At 55.6% G+C, this 24,142-nt stretch overlaps 2 gene segments (V, D, J or C); both read left to right on the top strand.

Moving 5' to 3' along the window:
• The first annotated feature begins 13,330 nt into the window (after window positions 1-13,330).
• On the top strand, window positions 13,331-21,330 carry LOC141583431 (immunoglobulin heavy constant epsilon-like). The segment is given in 5 exon segments: window positions 13,331-13,456; window positions 19,319-19,832; window positions 20,056-20,376; window positions 20,462-20,785; window positions 20,857-21,330. Coding segments are annotated over 5 exon segments (1,617 nt in total).
• Window positions 21,331-22,082: 752 nt separating this feature from the next.
• On the top strand, window positions 22,083-23,575 carry LOC141583430 (immunoglobulin heavy constant epsilon-like). The segment is given in 3 exon segments: window positions 22,083-22,107; window positions 23,070-23,347; window positions 23,430-23,575. Coding segments are annotated over 3 exon segments (387 nt in total).
• Window positions 23,576-24,142: the final 567 nt, after the last annotated feature.

Here is a 24,142-nt window from a genome sequence, read left to right as displayed (position 1 = left end):
GTGACATGGTGTGACATTCCTGGTGTGATGGGGTGTGACAGCCCTGGTGTGACACAGTGTGGGGTGGTGTGACATGGTGTGATGTGGTATGGTGTGACATGATGTGACATCTCTGGTGTGACATGGTGTGATGTGGTATGGTGTGACATGGTGTGACATTCCTGGTGTGATGGAGTGTGACAGCCCTGGTGTGACTCTTGTGACATTTGTGATCAGCCCAGGATACAGAGGTCCATTTGGCCAAAGGAAGGGGGAGAATGGAACGATCTGAGCATGCTGACCTGGAGGAATTGGTAGCCCTTGAGTCCACAAAGCCCACCCTGCCAGGTGTCCCTGCCCCACATGACCCAAGTGGGCTTGCAGAGCAGCAAGCAGGACTCTGGTTAGACTGGAGGAAGGACCTGCCTCAGTGTGGCCTTGTGAGGATACCCAGAGTGAAGCTGTGACCTCAGCATCCGCGTAGCACAGGGTGAAGCCTCTCATGTCCTCTCCGCAGGGGTCCCAGAGCAAGGCCCACAGCAGGCTGAAGAAGGGGGCAGAGGGAGGATGCCACGGAGGCAGGGGTGAGGGGAGTGAGACCCCATGTTCTAGCTGAGCCCCTGCACAGGGAAGGAACCCAGCTGAATACCCATCTCCCAACACGCCCCTGACTCTGCCCCTGCCCGACCACCTCCCCGAGGGCACCATGACCCCTCTGCTACTCACACCCAGCACAGGTATGGTGTCCCCACCAAGCCCAGCCAGTGAGGCCTGGCACAGCCACATCTGTGCTCAGCACTCCTATGGCCAAGCTCCCTACCGATGTGGCAGGGCCAGGCCTGGAGGAGACAGAAGGCCCAGCCTGGCGTAACACTCAGGCTGCACATGCCTGCCACGCACGGGGGCCACGTGACACACACACATGTACTCACGTGGGCCTCACACAGGGATGCGCGTGCTTGTGGCCCCAGCAACCCCCCAGCGCATTTGGGCACGGGCTCCCAGGCGGGTCACATCCTCATTCCTTGGCTGCCCCATGTGTCAGGCCCTTCACCCGAAATCCCAACCCCACTGCTGGCTGTTGAGCCACACAGTCTTCTCTGTGGATCCCTCCCAGCCGCTCAGCACAATGTCCACGAAGACACAGACATGGGACATGGGATGTAACTTAACATGGCTGTTAAATGACATTGTCAGGGTGAGGGAGGCCACCTGGGGAGACATGGCCTGTCTGCTGCTATCAGTTTAGGAACAAAAGGAAAGGCATGACTTTTGTTTTTGTTTTTTGTTTTTTTTTTTTTTCCATGACTGGGCTTGCCAGCTCAACTTTTCTTTTTGGCACAGTGAGTTTGGGGTCCTGAGATTTTATTTTTCTCTCACAATGGTCAAGATCAGTGGTGTGAGATTCAGGAGCACTGGTCCGCACCCAGAACCCTGCCATCCTTGGACTCTTTTCAAAGGTCTCTGACACTCTCTCACCATCGTAGAAACTGAGGCCTTGATGAGCCTGCAGCCCCTGCTCATGGGGACAATGCCAGGCTGGAACCCACATTTCTGACCCCAAAGCTCCTGTTCCTTCCACTCGCCCCACACCACTACTTTGAGTCCTGAACATTGTTCTTGCCTGAATCCTGCCCTCAGGGACAGGGGTCAACGCAGCCACTAACACGTCACACCCAGAGAAGGCCCCTGAGCCCAGAGATGTTTGGAGGGCACAGAAGCCCTGGAAGCCCTGTGGATACGCTGCACATTTCTCCATTCAGCAGATATTCACCAGGTGGCAACCAGCAGAGACGCCACATGCATGGAGCTCACCTTGGCCAACAGGATAGGTGTGCGGTTGGGAGGTGTTCCCAGGGTGCTCCTTAAAGCAGAGCTGCGGGGAAAAGTTGCGGCCAACCTCAGATCTGCTCATCAACACCTGGTCTCCTGCCCTCCTGGGCCACAGAAAACTAAGCTTCCTGGATACTGAGACTGGGGGGGCCATGGAATAGAAGAAATTGCAACAAGTTAAAAGATCATTTTTTTAAAATACTATGATCATGACTCACATAAACATATGATGACACATTTCAGAAATGTTATTTATCTCATTAATTAAGGTGTTAAAACCAGATCAAAGTGGAATTCAAAGTACTACACTCACATAATCAATTCAGGAATGCTAAAATGGGTTCATAAATAGATACAAAACTGGCCTTTTCTCTGGAAGGTGAGGAGAAATCAATTGTCCTTCCAAAGATGAGAGCTTGAATTTCTACCAGTCCATGACCCAGGGGTTGGGGAGCCCTGGCTTACAGAGTTGTAAAATAGTTCAAAGAAAATAAAACATGTAGAACTCCATTGAATGAAAAATTTGAAAGAGTGTACAAGAAGATGCCTTGCTTTCCATTGAGGGCATCTAGTCATCTTTTGGTCCATTTCAGTTTTTCACAATTTTTCCTATAGACATATATAACTGACAGAAACAGATCCATAATGTAGATGGATTGTTTCCCTACTGATGTGGCAGGGCCAGGCCTGGAGGAGACAGAAGGCCCAGCCTGGCGTAACACTCAGGCTGCACATGCCTGCCACGCACGGGGGCCACGTGACACACACACATGTACTCACATGGGCCTCACACAGGGATGCGCGTGCTTGTGGCCCCAGCAACCACCCAGCGCATTTGGGCACAGGCTCCCAGGCGGGTCACATCCTCATGCCTTGGCTACCCCATGTGTCAGGCCCTTCACCCGAGATCCCAACCCCACTGCTGAGAACCAATGAGAAAAACCAAATAATTCCACAGAGGAATAGGCAAGATAATTGAACATATGTTTTACAGAAGATATCTAAATATCCACTGAATGTATGAAAAGGGTGTTGAATTGGGCCGGGTGCGGTGGCTCAAGCCCATAATCCCAGCACTTTGGGAGGCCAAGGCGGGTGGATCACGAGGTCAAGAGATCGAGACCATCCTGGTCAACTTGGTGAAACCCCGTCTCTACTAAAAATACAAAAAATTAGCTGGGTATGGTGGCGCGTGCCTGTAATCCCAGCTACTCAGGAGGCTGAGGCAGGAGAATTGCCTGAACCCAGGAGGCGGAGGTTGTGGTGAGCCGAGATCGCACCATTGCACTCCAGCCTGGGTAACAAGAGCGAAACTCCGTCTCAAAAAAAAAGAAAAGAAAAGAAAAGAAAAGGGTGTTGAACCACACTAGTCAACAGAAAAATGAAAATGAAAAGCCACATGAGAGAAAGTAGTTCTGATTCCAGTAACGCTGGAGCAGCTAATATGAGACTAGCCCTTTGGCAGATGGCAATTATAAACACTGGAAAAACTATACACACACATACACACACACACACACACACACACACACACACACCAATTGAAGGCACTGAAACATGACCAAAAGTAGGCAAACACTAGTAAGAATTATTCCTTGAAATATTTGTCTGAGGTCACACTCCAGTGCATGTAGCAGGTGCAACTAGAGTTCAAGCAAAAAACTGCAGCCCTCCTGGTAAGGAGTGGGATACAGGGCTGCATTTTCAGAGCAGCTGGAAATGAAGAGGAGATATCCATAAAGGAGGAGGCCACAGAAGGGAAATCCCAAAATCTGCAAGCAAACTCCACTGAAACCTCTGGCTGATCCATTAAGTGTGCATGTGTAGGGAAAACTCCAAAGGGCCCAGCAGAAAGCAACACCTGTAAGTTTGAGAGAGCTGAGATTCCAGCTACTGCCAACTGCTGGGCACACAGACCTTGGAGTTTGAGTCAAGTCAAGCTAACTGCTTTCTAACATTAAAAAAATGATCAATGCTCTACTAAGAATGCAAAATCCATAGTCTGTACCACATGTTGTCAACAACATCAGGTGCACATCCAAAATTATCATGTATGCAAAGAAATATGAAAATGTGATCCATAGTCAAAAGAAAAGGTGGTCAATGGAGATCAACTCAAGATGACCTAGATGCAGACCCAGTTATCAGACAAGGACTTCAAAGAAGTTCTGTTAAATATGCTCAAAGACTTAAAGGAAACTATGGTTATAATGAGTGACCAGATGGGGAATCTCTATAAACAATTGAAAATATTTATAAGAACCAAATGAAAATTCTAGAATTAAAAGCATAATTCTGAAATGAACATCATTATTTGGCCAGGCACAGTGGCTCATGCCTGTAATCCTAGCACTTTGGGAGGCCAGCAAGGAAAGATCACCTAATCCCAGGAGTATGAGACCAGCCTAGACAACATGCTGAAACCCCATCTCTATTTTATTAAAAAAGAAAAGAAAGAGAAAAACATTACCCAACTTTAATAACAGATTGGAGAAGACATAAGAACTGAAAACTTAAAGATGCATCAATAGAATATATCAATTCTTTTTCATCGAATCCAAAGAAGAGAGAGAAAAATACTAAAAAATGAAAAGAGACCCCTCATCCTGCAGGACAAGGTGAAGCATTCTAAAACAGGTGAAACTAGAGTCCAGACGGGGATGTAATACTTCTATGGGAAAGGTCAACCCTAAGCTATATGGAAATGCACCAGCCTAGGCTGGTATAGTGGGCTGATAGCATCTCCCTAGGCAAATGTTGCCCATCTGGAACCACAGAATGTGACCTTATTTGGAAATAGGATCTTTATAAATTAGGTTAAGAACTTGAGCTGACATCATACTACATTTTGGATGGGTTCCAAGTCCAGAAACTGGTATCCTCCTAAGAGAAAAGGACACAGACGTATGTGGAGGTAAGTCATGTGATGACAAAGGAGAAGATGAGGGGTATCAGGAGCCACCTGGGTTTGGCCATTTGCATTACTGTAAAGAAATACCTGAGGCTGGGTAACTTACAAAGAAGAGAGGCTGAACAGGCTCACAGTTCTGCAGGCTATACAAGCAGCATGGCACCAGCATCTGCTTCTGGTGAGGGCCTCAGGAAGTTTCCAATCACAGCAGAAGGTGAAGGGAGAGCAGATATGTCACATGGCAAGAACGGGAGCAAGAGGCTGAGCAGAGGCCCCAGACTTAAACAACTAGATTGTGTGTGAACTAAGTGGGGGAGAACTCACTCATCACCAAGGCGATGGTACTAAATCATTCATGAGGGATCTGCCCTCATGATCTAATCACCTTCTACCAGGCCCACCTCCAACATTGAGAAGCATATTTCAGCATGAGATTTGGAGGGGAAAAATATCTAAACCGTATCATTCCACCCCTGGCCCCCCAAATCTCACATCCTTCTTACACTGCAAAATACAATCATGCCTTCTCAATAGTCCCCCAAAGTCTTACCTCATTCCAGAATCAACCCAAAATTCCCAAGTCCCAAGTCGCATCTGAAGATGAGTCCCTTCCACCTATTGGCCTATGAAATCAAAGACAAATTATTTACTCCCCAGATACCGTGAAAGTGCAGACATCGGGCAAATATTCTCATTCCATAAGAGAGAAATTGGCAAAAAGAAAGGATCTATATGTCCCATACAAGTCAGAAATCCAGCAGGGCAGTCAACAAATCTTAAAGCTCCAAGGTAGTCTCTTTTGACTTAATGTCCCATATTCAGGGCACACTGGTGCAGGGTTCAGTCATTGTAAGGCCTTGGACAACGCTACCCCTGTGGCTTTGCAGGATGTACTTCCTGTGGCTTCTCCCACAGGATAGAGTTGAATGCCTGTGGCTTTTCAGATTCAGGGTGCAAGCTGCCACTGAACCTACCATTCTGGGATCTGGAGGACAGTGGCCCCCTTTCCACAGCTCCACTAGGTAATGCCCTGGTAGAGACCATTAACATTTCCCCTTGGCACTGCTCTAGCAGAGGGTCTCTGTGAGGGCTCCATGCTGGCAGTAGGCTTCTGTCTGGGCACCAAGGCTTTCTCATACATTTCTGAAATCTACAGGGAAGAGGCCAAGCCTCCTTCACTCTTGCATTCTGGGTGCCTACAGGCTTAATACCAGGTGGAAGCCACCAAGGCTTGTAGTGGCTTGGACTCTCCAAAGCAGCAGCCTTAGCTATACCCGGGGCCCTTTGAGCCAAGGCTAACGCCAGAGCAGCCAGGATGTGGAAAGCTGTGTCCCAAGGCTGCACAGGGCAGCAGTGACCATGGGCACGGCCCACAGAACCATTCTCTCCTCCTCCTTGGCCTCTGGGCCCGTGATGGGAAAGACCACCTCAGAGATTTCTGAAAGGTCTTCAAGGCCTTTTTCCCTTTGTTCTGGATCTGAGCACTTGGCTCCCTTTTCATTATGCTAATCTCTCTGGCAAGTGGCTGCTTCACAGCCTGCTTATATTTCTTCCTCTCCTGAAAATACCTTTTTCTTTTCTACCATATGGCTAGATTGTGAACTTTTTTAATTTTTTATGGTCTACTTTTCTTCGTTAATGAAAAAAGCCAAACTCTATGAAACACTTGAAGAGATTTATTCTGAGCCAAATGTGAGAGCCATGAACTGTGGCACAGCCTCAAAAGGTCCTGCGAAAATGTAGCCAAGGTGGTTGGGGTACAGCTTGGTTTTATGTTTTAGGGAGATGTAAGACATCAATCAATACATGTAAAGTATATATTGGTTTGGTTTGGAAAGGCAGGATAATTCAAAGTGGGGAATTCCAAATCATAGGTGGATCTGAAGATTTTCTGATTGGCAATTGGATGAAAAAGTTATTATGTAAAAAGTTGAAGTCAGCAAAAAGCAACGCTTAAGTTATTATAAAGAGGGTTGTGGAAGCCAGAGTTCCTATTTTGTAGATGAACCCTCCAGGTTTCAGAGAGAATAGATGGTAAAGGTCTCTTAACAGAACCTAAAAAGTGCCAGACTCGGTTAAATCTCTCCCGAATCAGGAAGAGACCTGGAAAAGGAAGAGGATTCTCTGCAGAATATAAATTTCCTCCACAAGAGACAGCTTTGCAGGGCCATTCCAAAATACGTCAAAGAAATATATTCTGGGATAAAATAATTTCCTTCCACGCCTACTACCTATCATGTGATGCTATACCAGAGTCAGGTTGGAATTTGATATCTTATTGCGACAGAGTCTGGTTTGTCAATCTTAAGTGCTCTGTTTTAAATGTTAATACCGGTCGACTGAGCCTAAACTCCCAGGGAGAGGGTTTGGTGAGGGACCTCCAACCCCTCCCCTTCCTGTCATGACCTGAACTGGTTTTTTCAGGTTTCTTTGGAATCCCCTTGTCTTAGAATTTTATTTTTAAGTTTACACCTTTTAAATGTAAGTTCCAACTTTAAGTCATTTCTTTGCTCCCATATCTTATCATAGACTGTTGAAGCAACCAGGTCACACCTTAGAAATGTCTGCTTAGAAATGTCTTCCACCAGATACGGTAAGTCATCATTTGTTGTTGTTGTCGTTGTTGTTGTTGGTGGTGGTGGTGGTGGTGGTGGTGGTGAGACGGAGTTTTGCTCTCGTTGCCCAGGCTGGAGTGCAATGGTGCCATCACAGCTAACCACAACCTCCACCTTCCAGGTTCATGTGACTCTCCTGCCTCAGCCTCCGGAGTAGCTGGGATTACAGGCGTGTGCCACCATGCCCAGCTAATTTTGTATTTTTAGTAGAGATGGGTTTCTTCATGTGGGTCAGGCTTGTCTCGAACTCCCAACCCAGGGTGATCCACCCACCTTGGCCTCCCAAAGTGCTGGGATTGCAGGTATTAGCCACCATGCCTGGCCTACGTCATCACACTTGAGGTCAAACTTCTGCAGATCCCTAGGACATGAACACAGTGCAGCCCGGTTGTTTCTTAGAATTTAACAAGGGTGACCTTTACTCCAATTCCCAATCTGTTCCTCGTTTCCATCTGAGATTTCATCAGCTTTTACAGTCCACATTTCTATCTGCATTTTGGTAACAACCATTTAATCAGTCTCTAAGAAATTCCAGACTTTCCCTCATCTTCTTGTCTTCTTCTGAGTCCTCCAAATTCTTCTAACCTCGCTGCCCATTACCTAATTTCAAAGCTGCTTCCACGTTTTCAGGTATCTTTATGGCAACATTCCACTCCTCAATACCAATTTCCTGTGTTAGTCTGTGTTACCAGAAAAAAAAAAAATACAGGAGGCTAGTAATTGATGAGGAAAAGAGGTTTAGGCTGGGCACTGTGGTTCATACCTGTAATCCTAGCATTTTGGGAGGTCAAGGCAGGAGGTTCACTTGAGCTCAGAAGTATGAGACCACACTGGGCAACACAGTGAGACCTCGTCTTGAAAAAACAAGAAAAGACAAGAAGGGAAGGGTGAGGCAGGGTAGAAGGGAAGAGCAGGAGGGAAGGGCAGGGAAGAGCAGGGAAGGGAGAAAAGAAGGGAGGAAGGGAGAGTTTATTACCCCAGAGTTCTGCAGGCCATGCAGAAAATGTGGCCCTGGCATCTGCTTCTGGCGAGGCCTCAGGGAGATTACAATCACGGCAGAAGGTGAACGGGGAGCAGGCATGTCACATAGCAGGAGGGAGCAAGAGAAGACAAGTGGCAGGTCCCAGCCTTTTAAACAACCAGCTGTCACATGGACTAACTGAGCGAGAACTCACTCATCACCTGAGGGATGGTGCTGACCCATTCATGAGGGATCCAGCCCTATGATCTAATCACCTCCCACCAGGCCCCACCTCCAACACTGGGAATCACATCCCAACATGAAATTTGGAGGGCTGCATAACCAAACCATTTCACCACAGGAAGCTGGAAGAGACAGAGGGTCCTCCTTCAGAGAGAGCACAGCCACCAACACCTTCATCTCCAACATCTTGATCTCAGATTCCTGACTTCCAGAACTTTGAAAAAATTTTGTTGTTTGGGGGGGTTTAAGTTCTGGGGTACATGTGCAGAACGTGCAGGATTGTTACATAGGTATACACATACTATCGCGGTTTGCTGCATCCATCCCCCCGTCACCTACATTAGGTATTTCTCCGAATGTTATCCCTCCCCAATCCCCCACCCCCTGCTATCCCTCCCCTAGGCCCCCCCCCTCACAACAGACTCCAGTGTGTGATGCTCCCCTCCCTGTGTCCATGTGTTCTCACTGTTCAACACCCACTTATGAATGAGAACATGCGGTGTTTGGTTTTCTGTTCTTATGTTAATTTGCTGAGAATGATGGTTTCCAGATTGATCCATGTCCCTGCAAAGAACATGAATTCATCCTTTTTATGGCTGCTTAGTATTCCATGCTGTATATGTACCACATTTTCTTTATCCAGTCTATCTTCGATGGGCATTTGGGTTGGTTCCAAGTCTTTGCTATTGTGAACAGTGCCACGATAAACATAGGTGTGCACATGTCTTTATAATAGAATGATTTATAATCCTTTGGGTATATACTATGGGTATAATCTAATGGGATTGCTGGGTCAAATGGTATTTCTATTTGTAGATCCTTGAGGATTCGTCACACTGCCTTCCACAATGGTTGAACTAATTTACACTCCCAACAGTGTAAAAGCGTTACTATTTCTCCACATTCTCTCCAGCATCTGTTGTCTCCAGATTTTTTAATAATTGCCATTCTAACTGATATGAGATGGTATCTCAATGTGGTTTTGATTTGCATTTTGTTGTTTTAAACCACATTTGTGATATTTTGTTACAGCAGCCACAGCACGGACATAGCTGCTAATAGAGTTCTCTGGCCTCCAAAATCCAAGCCAGGGGTAAATAACTATTGAATTTGACCACATGGAAATCAGGAAGAATGTAATAAGCATCCTCAATAGACAAGCTGCCCTGGGAAATCGTGGCAAGTTTAAAGCTAATTGGAAATTAGCAACCAAAAAAATCCTGTCTTGCAAATTGCCAAGAAATTGCCAAGAAACCTTCAGAAAACATGGTCGTAGAAAAGATGGAGAACTGAATGACTCCCTGGTTTCTGAAGAGGTGCTTAGGCATTCAAGTGAGATTGATGAGACTTCACACTGCACTTCAGAATGGCAGACACTCAGGAGATCATCAACCACGGGATGCAGACACAAAGCTGGAGGCAGGGGCCACAAACTAGGTGGGCAGAGAGGCATCAGCATCAGGACTGGCAGGAGGCCCAGGATGGGCCAGAAGCCCTGGGAAGGAACAGGCAGCAGTGGGGACTGCCAAGCCCTGGGGAATGGAAGTTACTTGCAGGAGACTAGGGGCTTGCATTTGGGCCAAAACTAAGGACAAGGAGCCAGCTGGTCCCAGGGAACTCTGGAGCAGGAGAAGTGGCACCCCACACTGGGAGCAAGGGCCTGACAACCCAACAGAGGGTTGTGGGCACCGGGCACTGGTCTGCCAGGGAGGGTCTGAAGGCTGCTGCCCGGCCACACAAGTCCTGAACAAAGGGTCCAAGAGGCACCTGCAGCCCCACCCTCCGCAGAGCAGCCTCAGCCTCAGCTGGGTTGGCCCCTGCTCACCCCACATGCCCTGACAGTGCGGCCCGGCCTCAGAATGGGGCCCCTTCATTTGTATTTTCTATCTGATCCTTGACACAGTGCTAAAAAACACCAAAGACCAAACCCCTAATCTTGGTTCACATACTCTGCAAAGAAATGGCTAAGACTAGTTCTTCAGGAGGTCAGTTTTAGAACACATTTATTCTAACTTAATTCTACCTTATCTCTGTGCACCAGGAAAAATATCTGCACATCTGTAGTAAAATGTGAAGGCACCTTCATTTTGTTTGTATACTAAACTTTTTTTAAAATCTCACTTTATGGGTGGGCATGGTGGCTCACACCTGTAATCTCAACACTTTGGGAGGCCAAGGTAGGCAGATCAAGAGGTCAGGAGTTTAAGACCAGCCTGGCCAACATAGTGAAACCCCATCTCTACTAAAATACAGAAAATTGCCAGGTGTGGTGGTACAAACCTGCAGTCCCAGCTACTCAGGAGGCCGAGGCAGGGGAACCCCTTGAACCCAGGAGGAGGAGGTGTGCCACTGCACCCCAGCCTGGTGACAGAGCAAGACTCGGTCTCAAAAAAAAACAAAAAAAAACTCGCTTTTTAAAACTTGGTTTTATGTATTTTATATGCTTATAATATTTCTGTAGTAGATCGTTTTAATGATGAAGTCTGAGCCTTTTGACAGAAAGCAGATCAATGGATTCCTAGCAATCAGGGAGGTGTTGATTGCAAAGGGGCCTTGGGGAATTTCCGGAGAGATTCTACATATTCTTACAACTGTTCACCTGGATCATGGTGGTGGTTGCATGCCTGTGCATTTGTTGAAACTCACATGTAGCAGAATGGATTATACTAAACATAAACTACTTAAATAAATCTGACTTTTAAACTTAAAAAAGTTGGGGGGTGTTTCACTGCCCCGGCTCAAAGCCCACCTGGACACATGCCTGGCCAATCACCACCATCCTGCCAGCACTTGCCTCCAGCATCCCGACAGCCTCCTGACTCCCTGGGCTGCTCTGCGCCCTCAGGAGTGCGACCCCCCGGGAGCAGCTGGATGGAGACAGGGAGCCCAAGACTTCCGCCCCCACCAGCCCACCAGCCACACACAGACACTAAAGCTGCAATGTCCTCACGTGCGCTGCCTCCGTCCTCCCTGGCAGGGCCATTCCAGGCCTGGGGTAGGAGGGCAGACTCTCCCCCTACCCCCAGACACAGGCACACATGGACACGCACAGGTGTGTAGAGCTAAGACACGGCCCGTTCTCACACAAGTCTAGCCCCCATCACTGGGGGAAAGGGGCAGCTGGACACACCAGGCCCTGCTCAAGGCCTGGGCCAACTCGGGTGGCCAGAAGAGGGCAGGAGGGTCTGGGGACACTGTGCCTGTTGGGCTGAGGTGGGCACACACCGGGCAGGAGAGGAACAGCCAGGGGATCCCAAGAGTGGCAGACGCCAGAGATAGAGCCCCAGCTGGAACCTAGGCTTACACAAGCAGCAGGTGACCCGTCCTTCTTCCTGGGGGCCCACCCTGCCCGGCCCCGGCAGCCCAGCACAGCTGGGAGCATTGGAAAAAACAGGAGAGAGCAGGCCTGGCACTGAGGCCCAGCTGGGGGAAGTGAGCTGGTAGATGGGGGCAGGTGGAGCCCCAGCCACACCCACACTGTGCACACAGCCTCACTGGGGACCAGAGTGGGCAGGAGGCTTGCCAGCCCTGCTGTGGTTTCTCTCAGAATCCTGGGCCCTTCCAGGGAACTCAACATGTTCCCCTCGGCCTCCCACATGGCCCCAGGCAGGGCCAAGAGCGGGGCATGGGGGCCTTGGACAGCCTGGGAGGGAGGATAGTCACCCCTGGCCTGGTCTCCCCGAGCCTCAATCCTAGCCCTCCTGGCGGCCAGCGGTCCTCTCTAGGTCTTCCCCATGTGCTCAACAGCCCCCTGAGGGCGCCAGGCCTGACACTCCTCTCCCTCCACCCCTGCACAGGACCACCAGCCCTGGGCAACCTTGGTCCCAGAGGTGGGTACCCGGGGCGGGGTCTGGTGTCTTGCTCACCAAAGATTCTACACACCCCACCCCTCCCAGGTGGTCAGGCGAGCTGGCCTCCCCAGGCATGCTGGCCTCTGGGGACAGGCAGGCCAACAGTGCGAAGGAAATCATCTCACTCAGGGCACAGCACTGGCTGCAACGAGGGATGGATGCCGTGGGTGCCTCCTGGAAGGCCACCGAGCCCAAGCCAGCCTACTCCATGTGCCCACACCTTCCCACAGCATATATGGGGCACAGCGTCCCCAGCCTCCAGCAGCGACACGGACTCTACAGAGCCACCAGCCACCTCTGCACAGCTCCCTGCCAGCCCGGCCAGGCTTCCAGGCCCCGGCCTGGAGGAACAGCCTAGCTGGGGACCTCCAGCTGCAGAACAGTGACCTGGGAGTGAGTACAAGGTAAGGCCACCACACAGGGCGCCAGCTCCAAGCAGGGCATGGGAACGAGGGTTGGGGACATCAGGAGGCCCTGCACACACATCTTGGGCAAGCAGTCCCAAGGGCCCGTTCACCTCGGTGTACCTCATTGCCCTGCACAAAAAAGCTCCCACCCTGTCTTCACAAGGTTTCCAGGGACAGAGGGACGACGCCCAGTGCCCTCTCCCTTTCCCAGGCAGCGGGACCCCGAGTTTGCTGACTGGCACCACCAAGCCCACACATGCAGCAACAGTGAGTGTCCAGGAGCTGGGCAGGGGCCCCCGGTCGGGCTGCGGAGAGGAGAGGGCCTCGCCTAGCACTCGGGCGCACGTGCGTAGTCACTGAGCCTCACCTGAGCCGCCGCTGTTGCTCAATCAAGTTCCCAAGAACAAAGAGAAAAGGGAATTTCCAGGGCGGCCCAGGCCCCCGGGGGTTCCCACCCCATTTTTAGCTGAAAGCACTGAGGCAGAGCTTCCCGTGTCCAGGCTCTGCTGCCTGGCATAAAAATAACGACTATGGTTACCGATCATCTGGGAGCCATCCAGGGACCCGACAGGGAGCCGGATGGGCCACACCAGCCACAGGCACCAGGCGGACGACCCAGCACTTCAGGTGGGAACCCCGACCAAGGGGCTGGCCAAGTGAGGGACGGGCTGCCTGGGCCCCTGACAGGGCAGGGGCTCTGGACTGCCCTCACAGCACAGACCAAGCTTCCTGGCCACTGCATGGACGGCAGGTGCCCCTTCCCTGCACAGAAACACAGGAAAGCTAGAAACAGCCTAACGGCAACCAGGAGAAAGCAAGGGGCTGGGAATAGACTGGGACAGGGCTGGGCCCAAGACGGGAAGGTCAGAGGCCCCACGCTGGGCAGGGCTGGCTGAGCGCAGACTGCCTGCACCCCCAGGACAGGGACACACCCCAGAGCCAGGAGGGAGGGTGGGAGGCGGCAGCAGTGATCTGCACTGTGCCACTGGCTGGCTTCAGCCCATATCTTCTGGGCCGATGTGGGCCAGGCCAGCTGGACAGACTGACGAGGCCTTGGCGGAGCAGAGTGGACTGAGCAGCCCAAACAGGCTGAGCTGAAGCGAGCACTGCCCTGACCCTTTAGAGGACAGGCTGGCTAAGCTGGGCTGTCCTGAGCCAGGATAATCTGGGCTGGCCTGAATTGGGTTCAGCTGGGCCGGGCCAGGCCAGGCGGGTTTAGCCGATCTGAGTGGGCTGAGTTAGGGTGAGCTGGGTAGAGTGAAATGAGCTAGCCTCATCGGAGCCAGGCTTGAGCTGGGTTATCCTAAGCCCTAAGTTGGAGTGACCTGGTCTGAGCGGGACTTAGTTGGGGGCAGGGCAAAGTCAGGCCAAGCTGAGCTGAGGTGGCCTGCACTGGGAGGTCCAGGATGGCATTGAGCTGAATTAGGCTGACCTGGACGTGACTGCGCTTGGTTGAAATAAGCTGGGCCGACGCAGGAGTAGGGGTGAGCTAGCTCTCTCCACTCAGGATAAAATGCATGCTCTCGGACTCTCGGGGAGGAGCTAGGCCAAGCTGGGACATTATCTGCTGAGCTGAGCAGGACTGACCTGAGCAAGCTTAGCTGGTTGGGCTAAACTGGGCTGAGCTAAATTGGGTTGAGCTGGGGAGGGTTAGGCTGGGTGAGGGACCTGAGATGGACAGGGTTAGAAGCTGGACTGAGCTGGGCTTAGATTATTGAACTGAACTGAACTGGGATGATATAAATTGAGTTTAGCTGGGATGAGCCGATCTGGGCTGGGCTGGGCTAACCTAACCTAACCGAACTTGGGTTCAGCGGGCCTAGGTTGGGCTGGGCTGGGCTCAACTGGGTTCAGCTGAGACATGCTAATGTGGGCTGGGCTGGGCTAGGCCGAGTTCAGCTAAACTGGGCTGAGCTAGGCTGGGCTCAACTGGGTCCAGCTGAACTGGGCTGGGGTGGGCTAAACTCGGTTCAGCTGGGCTGAATAAGGCCAAACCAGACTGAGCTGGCCTGGCCTGAGCTGTGATTGGAAGACCTGACCTGAGCAAGCTTAGCTGGTTGGGCTAAGCTGGGCTGAGCTAAATGGGGTTGAGCTGGGGAGGGACCTGAACTAAATCGGGTTGAGCTAGGCTGGCTGAGGGACCTGAGAGGACAGGGTTAGAAGCTGGACTGAGCTGGGCTTGGACTGTTGAACTGAGTTGAGCTGGGGTGACCTAAACTGGGTTTGGCTGGGATGAGCTGATCTGGGCTGAACTGGGCCTGCCGAGTGGGCTGGGCTGGGCTAACCTAGGTTCAGCTGGGCTAATATGGGCTGGGCCAGGCTAAAGTGAGCTGAGCTGGGTGGAGCTGAGCTAAACTGGGTTCAGCTGGGCTGGCGAGGCTGGACTGACAGAACTGAACCTGGCTGGGCTGGGCTGGACTAGGCTAGCCTGAGCAGGCTGAGCTAGGTTGGACTGGGCTAAGCTGGGCTAACCTAACCTAACTTAACCTAACCTGGGTTTAGCTGAAACGTGCTAATGTTAAACTGGGCTGGACTCAACTGAGTTTATGTGAGCTGGGCTGACCTGGCCTGAATTGGGTTTGGTTGGGCTGGGCCAACTGGGCTGAGGTGGATGGAGTTGAGCTGAGCTGGCCTGGCCTGAGCTGTGATTGGAAGACCTGACCTGAGCAAGCTTAGCTGGTTGGGCTGACTAAGCTGGGCTGAGCTAAATTGGGTTGAGCTAGCCTGGGTGAGGGACCTGAGATGGACAGGGTTAGAAGCTGAACTGAGCTGGGCTTAGATTATTGAACTGAGTTGAGCTGGGGTGATGTAAATTGTGTTTAGCTGGAATGAGCTGATCTGGGCTGGGCTAACCTAGGTTCAGCTGTGCTAATATGGGCTGGGCCAGGCTAAGGTGAACTGAGCTGGGCTGAGCTGAGCTAAACTAGGTTCACCTGAGCTGGGCGAGGCTGAACTGACCAGAACTGAACCGGGCTGGGCTGGGCTGGGCTGGGCTGGGCTGGGCTGGGCTGGGCTGTGCTAACCTAACCTAACTCGGGTTCAGGGGCCTAGGTTGGGCTGGGCTGGGCTAAACTGGGGTCAACTGAGATGTGCTAATGTGGGCTGGGCTGGGTCAGGTCAAGGTTAACTGAACTGGGCTGGGCTGGCCTGGCCTGCCCTGGCCTGAATTGGGTTTGGTTGGGCTGGGCCTGCTGAGCTGAGTTGGGTGGAGTTGAGCTGAACTGGCCTCGCCAGGCCCGAGCTGGATCACACTGGGCTGGGCTGAGCTGAGCTGGGCCGGGCCAGGCTGGGCTGAGTTCAGCTAAACTGGGCTGGTCTGAGCTGGGCTGGGCTGAGCTGAGCTGGGCCCGGCCGGGCTGGGAGGGGCTGGGCTGAGTTCAGCTAAACTGGGCTGGGCTGGGCTGAGTTCAGCTAAACTGGGCTGGGCTGGGCTGAGTTCAACTAAACTGCGCTGGGCTGGGCTGAGTTCAACCAAACTGGGCTGGGCTGGGCTAGGCTGAGTTCAGCTATACTGGGCTGGGCTGGGCTGGGTCAGGCCAGGTTAGGCTGAGTTCAGCTAAACTGGGCTGGGCTGGGCTGGGCTGGGCTGGGCTGGGCCAGGCTGAGTTCAGCTAAACTGGGCTGGTCTGAGCTGGGCTGGGCTGAGCTGAGCTGGGCCCGGCCGGGCCGGGATGGGCTGGGCTAAGTTCAGCTAAACTGGGCTGGGCTGGGCTGAGTTCAACTAAACTGGGCTGGGCTGGGCCAGGCTGAGTTCAGCTATACTGGGCTGGGCTGGGCTGGGCTGGGCTGTGCTGGGCCAGGCTGGGCCAGGCTGAGTTCAGCTAAACTGGGCTGGGCCGGGCCAGGCTGAGTTCAGCTAAACTGGGCTGGGCTGGGCTGGGCTGGGCTGGGCCAGGCTAGGCTGAGTTCAGCTAAACTGGGCTGGGCTGGGATGGGCCGGGCCGGGCCGGGCCGGGCCGGGCCAGGCTAGGCTCAGTTCAGCTAAACTGGGCTGGGCTGGGCTGGGCCAGGCTGAGTTCAGCTAAACTGGGCTGGGCTGGGCTGGGCTGGGCCAGGCTGGGTTCAGCTAAACTGGGCTGGGCTGGGCCAGGCTGAGTTCAGCTAAACTGGGCTGGGCTGGGCCAGGCTGAGTTCAGCTAAACTGGGCTGGGCTGGGCTTGGCTGGGCTGGGCTTGGCTGGGCTGGGCCAGGCCAGGCTAGGCTCAGTTCAGCTAAACTGGGCTGGGCTGGGCTGGGCTGGGCCAGGCTAGGCTGAGTTCAGCTGAGCTGGGCTGGACTGGGCTGGACTGGGCTGGGCTGGGCTGGGCCAGGCTGAGTTCAGCTGAGCTGGGCTGGGCTGGGCTGGGCTGGGCCAGGCCAGGCTGGGCTAGGCTGAGTTCAGCTAAACTGGGATGGGCTGGGCTGGGCTTGGCTGGGCTAGACTGAGTTCAGCTAAACTGGGCTGGGCTGGGCCAGGCTGAGTTCAGCTAAACTGGGTTGGGCTGGGCCACGCTAGGCTGAGTTCAGCTAAACTGGCCTGGGCTGGGCCAGGCTGAGTTCAGCTAAACTGGGCTGGGCTGGGCTGGGCCATGCTAGGCTGAGTTCAGCTAAACTGGGCTGGGCTGGGCTGGGCCAGGCTAGGCTGAGTTCAGCTAAACTGGGCTGGGCTGGGCTGGGCCAGGCTGAGTTCAGCTAAACTGGGCTGGGCTGGGCCAGGCTGAGTTCAGCTATACTGGGCTGGGCTGGGCCAGGCTGAGTTCAGCTAAACTGGGCTGGGCTGGGCCAGGCTGAGTTCAGCTAAACTGGGCTGGGCTGGGCCAGGCTGAGTTCAGCTAAACTGGGCTGGGCTGGGCCAGGCTGAGTTCAGCTATACTGGGCTGGGCTGGGCCAGGCTGAGTTCAGCTATACTGGGCTGGGCTGGGCTCGGCTGGGCTCAACTGGGTCCAGCTGAACTGGGCTGGGATGAGCTGGGGTGGGCTAAACTCAGTTCAGCTGGGCTGAATAAGGCCAAACCAGACTGAGCTGGCCTGGCCTGAGCTGTGATTGGAAGACCTGACCTGAGCAAGCTTAGCTGGTTGGGCTAAGCTGGGCTGAGCTAAATGGGGTTGAGCTGGGGAGGGACCTGAGCTAAATCGGGTTGAGCTAGGCTGGCTGAGGGACCTGAGAGGACAGGGTTAGAAACGACTGAGCTGGGCTTGGATTGTTGAACTGAGTTGAGCTGGGGTGACCTAAACTGGGTTTGGCTGGGATGAGCTGATCTGGGCTGAACTGGACCTGCCGAGTGGGCTGGGCTGGGCTAACCTAGGTTCAGCTGGGCTAATATGGGCTGGGCCAGGCTAAGGTGAGCTGAGCTGGGTGGAGCTGAGCTAAACTGGGTTCAGCTGGGCTGGCGAGGCTGGACTGACAGAATTGAACCTGGCTGGGCTGGGCTGGACTAGGCTAGCCTGAACAGGCTGAGCTAGGTTGGGTTGGATTGAGTTGGGTTGGGCCGGGCCTGGCTGTGCTAACCTAACCTGACCTAACCTGGGTTCAGCTGGCCTAGGTTGGGCTGGGCGGAGCTGACCTGGACCAGGCTGGCCTAGAGTGGACCTCAGAGGGTGACCCCCCAGGTGGGCCGGTCTCTGCTGACCTTGGCTGTCCCAGTGGGCAGAGTGGGGCTGGACACTGATTTCGGCGGGTACCTAGAGCAGACCAGGCTAAATGCAGCTCCAGGGGCAGGATGGGCTGGGAATCTGGGGCTCCAGGCCAGGAGCGAGGGCCTCACCGTGCAGACAGCTCTGTCCAGGCCAAGGAGCTGTTGTGGAGGGACCACCTGGGGCATCAGGGCAAATCATCCCACCTTCCCCTAGAGGCCAGTGGGGGCACAGCATGTGGGTGTCTGGCAGGCCAGGCGAGGGCTGCTGTGATGGAGTTCAGCTAAACTGGGCTGGGCTGGGCTGGGCCAGGCTGAGTTCAGCTAAACTGGGCTGGGCTGGGCCAGGCTGAGTTCAGCTAAACTGGGCTGGGCTGGGCCAGGCTGAGTTCAGCTAAACTGGGCTGGGCTGGGCCAGGCTGAGTTCAGCTAAACTGGGCTGGGCTGGGCCAGGCTGAGTTCAGCTAAACTGGGCTGGGCTGGGCCAGGCTGAGTTCAGCTAAACTGGGCTGGGTTGGGCCAGGCTGAGTTCAGCTATACTGGGCTGGGCTGGGCCAGGCTGAGTTCAGCTATACTAGGCTGGGCTGGGTTTGGCTCGGCTGGGCTCAACTGGGTCCAGCTGAACTGGGCTGGGATGGGCTGGGGTGGGCTAAACTCGGTTCAGCACTCAGGAGCCTGAGAAGCTGAGCCTACAGCCTCGGGGAGTGGGGACCAGGGTTGGAGGCCAGGCAGACCACCCATCGTGAGCCCAGTGAGATTTTGAAGGGAAAGGGCTCTGGGTCCCGGGCTTCAGCCTAGGGACGTGGCCCAGTGCCTCTGCTCCCCAGTACCCAGGCTTCAGCACTTGGGGTGGAGGCTGGCGTCATCCTGGGGCACCCCCACCTTCCTGAGCCCAGCCTGAGGACAGTGGCTGAGCAATAGCTTCATAGGGAAAGAGGGACCCTGGGAGGTGCCCTGGGCCTGGAGCTTGTGGGGAAGCACAGGGTGGGGAAAGGCCCCGATTGAGCCTGGCCATCTGGACCCCTGGGCTGCCCCAGCGTCCCCACCTCCCCCGCAAGGACTCCCCCAGCCCAATGGGCTGGCCCAAGGCTGGCACCAACCAGGTTCTGTCCTCACAGCCTCCACACAGCACCCATCCGTCTTCCCCTTGATCCCCTGCTGCAAAGAAGTTAAGAACGAAACCTCCGTGACCGTGGGCTGCCTGGCCACAGGATACTTCCCCACGCCGGTGACCGTGACCTGGGACACAACCTCCCTCAAAGGGATCGTTGTGACCCTCCCAGCCACCACCCCCATGGCCTCTGGCCACTACACCACCACCAGCCAGCTGACCGTCTCGGGTGCATGGAAGAAGGAGGCGTTCACCTGCAGGGTGGCACATACTCCATCATCCCCGGACCCGGTCGAAAAAACTTTCAGAGGTAAGAGCGGGCCAAGCTCAAAGACCACAGGTTCGGAGCAGGAGAGACTTCCCTGGAGTGCCAGGCTGAGGGCTGGCAGAGCAGGCAGGGGGCGAAGCGGGGGAGGACTCCAATGCTGGGAACACCCAGCATGCTTGGGGACCTGGCCAGGACGTGGGGGCAAGAGCCCGACACACAGAGCTCGGGAGGCCGGCAGTGCCCATGACCTCCAGCCCCGCCGCAGTCTGCTCCAGGGACTTCGAGACACCCACTGTGAAGATCCTTCAGTCCTCCTGCGACGGCAGCGGGCACTTCCCCCCGACCGTCCAGCTCCTGTGCCTCATTTCCGGGTACACCCCAGGCGACGTCAACATCACGTGGCTGCAGGACGGGCAGGTCGTGGACGTGAACTGGACCGTCTCCGCTCCCGTGCTGGAGGGCAAGCTGGCCTCCAGGCAGAGCGAGCTCATCCTCACCCAGAGGCGCTGGCTGTCCGACCACACCTACACCTGCCTGGTGGACTATGGAGGCGAGACCTTTGAGGAAAGTGCCAAGAAGTGTGCAGGTGCGTTCCCACCTGCCCTGGCGGTCACCACAGGGGCCAGGGAAGAGGGGCGGGCAGGCCTCACATAGCCCTCCGTGTGACACAGATTCCAACCCGAGAGGGGTAAGCGCCTACTTGAGCCGGCCCAGCCCCTTGGACCTGTTCGTCAGCAAATCCCCCACGATCACCTGTCTGGTGGTGGACCTGGCACCCACCCAGGGGACGGTGAACCTGACCTGGTCCCGCGCCAGTAAGAAGCCTGTGCCCCACATAACCTCAAAGCAGCAGAGGCAGCGCAATGGCACGGTCACCGTCACATCCACCCTGCCAGTGGGCACCAGAGACTGGATCGAGGGGGAGACCTACCACTGCAGGGTGACCCACCCCCACCTGCCCAGGGCCCTCGTGCGGTCCGTGACCAAGATGAGCGGTGAGCTGCAGGCAGGCCCGGGCCGGGGAGGGAGGGAGCGGAGCCAGCGCTGACCCCACATCTGGCCCCAGGCCCGCGCGCTGCCCCGGAAGTCCACGTGTTTGCAACGCCAGAGGAGCTGGGGAACCAGGACAAGCGCACCCTCGCCTGCCTGATCCAGAACTTCTTGCCCATGGACATCTCGGTGCAGTGGCTGCACAACGGGGTGGCGCTCCCGCCCTCCCGGCACAGCACCACACCGCCCTACAGGACCAAGGGCTCCGGCTTCTTCGTCTTCAGCCGCCTGGAGGTGACCAGGGCCGAATGGGAGCAGAAAAACGAGTTCATCTGCCGTGCGATCCACGAGGCAGTGAAAGACTCACAGACCGTCGAGAAAGCGGTGTCTGTAAATCTCGGTAAATGACGCCCTCCTGCCTCCCTCCCTCCCAGGGCTCCGTCCAGCGGTGCGGTGGGGAGGGCTGGCCAGACCTTCTGTCCACTGTTGCCACGACCCCAGGAAGCCACCCCCAATAAACAGTGTGTGCTGAGAGCCCTGGGTGCACCTGTTCTTGGGAGCGGGAGGGCGGTGGGCAAGGGCCTCTTGGCACAGAGGAATGGGCCACCCAGGAGGGGGATGGGAGGAGGTGACAAGGCCGAGGCGCCAGTCAGCCATCTGCCTTTGTGTCAGGGGTATTTGTCAAACAGCACATCCTCAGGCCCTCATCACAGATGCCCCAGGCGCTCATCACAGATGCCCCGGGCACTCTCTGCCCCCACTCTGGGTCCACCCTCTCCAGAGTCCAAAGTTCCAGGGGAGGTCCACAGGGAAGGGGACAAGGAAGTCCAGCCCCCACAGCCCTCTCTCCTGGGGCCTTGGGTTCTACACCCCTGGACAGGAGCCCCTGCACCCCCAGGTGTAGCTGGGCACACAGGCCCCTCCAAGTGGAGAAACAGCCCAAGTGAAACCCCCACACAGACACGTAGGACCCCAGACAACCCTCCCCAGACAGTCCTCCCCAGACACACACACACAACCCTCCCCAGACAGACAGCCCTTCCCAAGTCTGTGCCACTGGCATTCACCTCTTTACCCCGTCCCACCTGGGGCTAGTGGGGCTGAACCCACCCACACCCCACAGCCTTTGCCACCCTGCCCCATGGGCACACCAGGCTCAGGTCAGCACCAGGCCCCGCCTCAGTCCACCCTGAATCTGCCCCCAGGGAACTAGGAGCCTCACACACCTGGTCATACCCTCGAACGCCTCACCCCAGGCACAGAGCTGTGCACGTGCCAAGCACACGGCAACAATACAGCGCCATGCACCATCCCCAGGGTGCCATGGGTACCCACACATGCTCACGCCTGGCCCACGCTCCACCTTGCACACTAGCCAGGCTCCTCCCAAGTCCTTCCTCTGAGGGATACCTGGGTTGCTGGGTTCCAGACAGAAACGGAGAGGCCCCCACATGGCTTGGCGTCCTCCAGTCCAACCCCCACTGTCACCCTGTCAGCTGCACCCCACAGCCAAACACAGGACACATGTTCCCACAGGACGTGGCCTCCATCCCACTCCCTTCTTGCCCACACCAGAAGCCCAGAGGAGGCTACATGCCCCTCCCAGGCCTCAACCCCCAGGTGGGCATCTGACACCCCAGATCCAGACACTACCCCTGTCACTCACAGCTGCACACCAAGGACACAGCACCCACCAAATCCACGCAGAAACGCAGGCACCAGGCACCCCACGGGTCCAAAGCCCCCGTGTCTGAAGACACAGTCCCCGCACACCAGCAGGAGCCCCAGCCCAGCCACACCCAGCTCCAGGCCAGCAGCAGCAGAAAGAGGGGGTGTGAGCCCCCAACACCGGACCCACGCCTGCTGGTGACCTGAGACTAGCAGGCAGCTCAGGGCATTGGGGAAGGGAGTGGAGGGGACCCAGGCCCAGGGCAGGAGGAGACAGAGGGACTAGGCTGGGCCGGGGCTCATAGTCCACACCAGGCCATCCCCTCAGAGCACCCTCGAAGTGATTCCCAGGTCCTAGGAGCCAGACCACACAGCTCACACACCCTTCTGAGGGCCCAGAGTGGGGCAGCCACTCGTGTGCCAAGGGGCCGGGTCCCTCTCTGGGGAGGGGATAGGGTCTGGAGAGGCAGAGTGGGAGCCATCAGAGGTCAGGAGGGAAGCCTTAAGGAGCAAAGGGAAAATGCTGGGTCACCCTGGGGCCAGGGCGGGGCCAGGGATGTCAGGAGTCGTCAGCCTGGCCCTGGGCTGGGGACTGACTCGGGACCCGGGTCCCCACCTCAGGGCTGGCCAGAGGCTCTGCACAGTCCCAGAGGGCCCCGGACAGGGTGCTCTGCCACTGCAGACAGCAGCAGGGCCTGGCGAGAGCAACAAGGGGCTCTGTCCCCCGCCCCCGCTGCCACTGCGGAGCCGGGAGGGCTGACTGGCCGGGACCCCCTGAGCTGGACGTGTGTGTGGAGGAGGCCGAGGGCGAGGCACCATGGACGTGGACTGGCCTCTGTATCTTTGCCGCACTCTTCCTGCTCAGCGTGAGCTACAGCGCCATCCTCACGCTCCTGATGGTGGGCACCCACCTCCAGGGGCCGGGCGGGGCGGGGGGCTGGGCAGAGCGGGCAGAGCGCCCTGACCCAGCCCTCCCCTCAGGCCCAGCGGTTCCTCTCAGCCCCGAGGCAGGGGAGGCCCCGGCCCTCCCACAACTACACCAACATCCTCCAGCCTCACGCCTAGGCCGCGGGCCCTCGCACTCCTCCAGGCCCGGCTCTTTCCCTGCTGGTGCTGGAGCCCCCCTCGGCTGCGCCCTGCCCCAGGTGGGAAAAGGGAAGCAGACGAGCCCCTCCAGGGGCACAAGGACACCACCGTGGGCTGACGGCCGGTGACCCCGAGCCCAACCACAAGGTTAAAGCACCGATGAGACCGCCAGTCGCAGCCCCTGCGTCAGAATAGCATCCGTCCCTTCCACAGAGTCATCAAGGCAGGGGTGACCACGGCTGCTCTGAGCTTATCCAGGCCCCTGGGTCTCACAGTCCGTCCCATTCTGACCGTGCAATCACCAAAACACAAGGAGGACCCAGTGCCTAGCGCCCAGCCCAGGACACAGTTGGGTCCGTGTCCCACCCAGGCCAGCCCACGGCCTCACTCCGGTCAGACTTGGTCTGACCATTCCAGCCCCGAGGCCCAAGTGCCCAAGTACCTGGCCTCCCAGTCCCCCAGGCCTTGCCCAGGCCCTTTCCCTTCACCCACCCGCCCCTCCTGCCATCTGTCCACAGCCCCCATCCCTGCAGAGTAAAGGCACCGGCAAGCCCTCTGAGGCCAGGCCGCAAGACTGTTTGGGGCTTCAGGCCCCTGGGGTGGGTAGA

Source organism: Saimiri boliviensis, chromosome 2, assembly GCF_048565385.1.
Source record: "Saimiri boliviensis isolate mSaiBol1 chromosome 2, mSaiBol1.pri, whole genome shotgun sequence".
Classification (NCBI taxonomy): domain Eukaryota; kingdom Metazoa; phylum Chordata; class Mammalia; order Primates; family Cebidae; genus Saimiri; species Saimiri boliviensis.
This window is presented reverse-complemented; position numbering and strand designations above follow the sequence as displayed.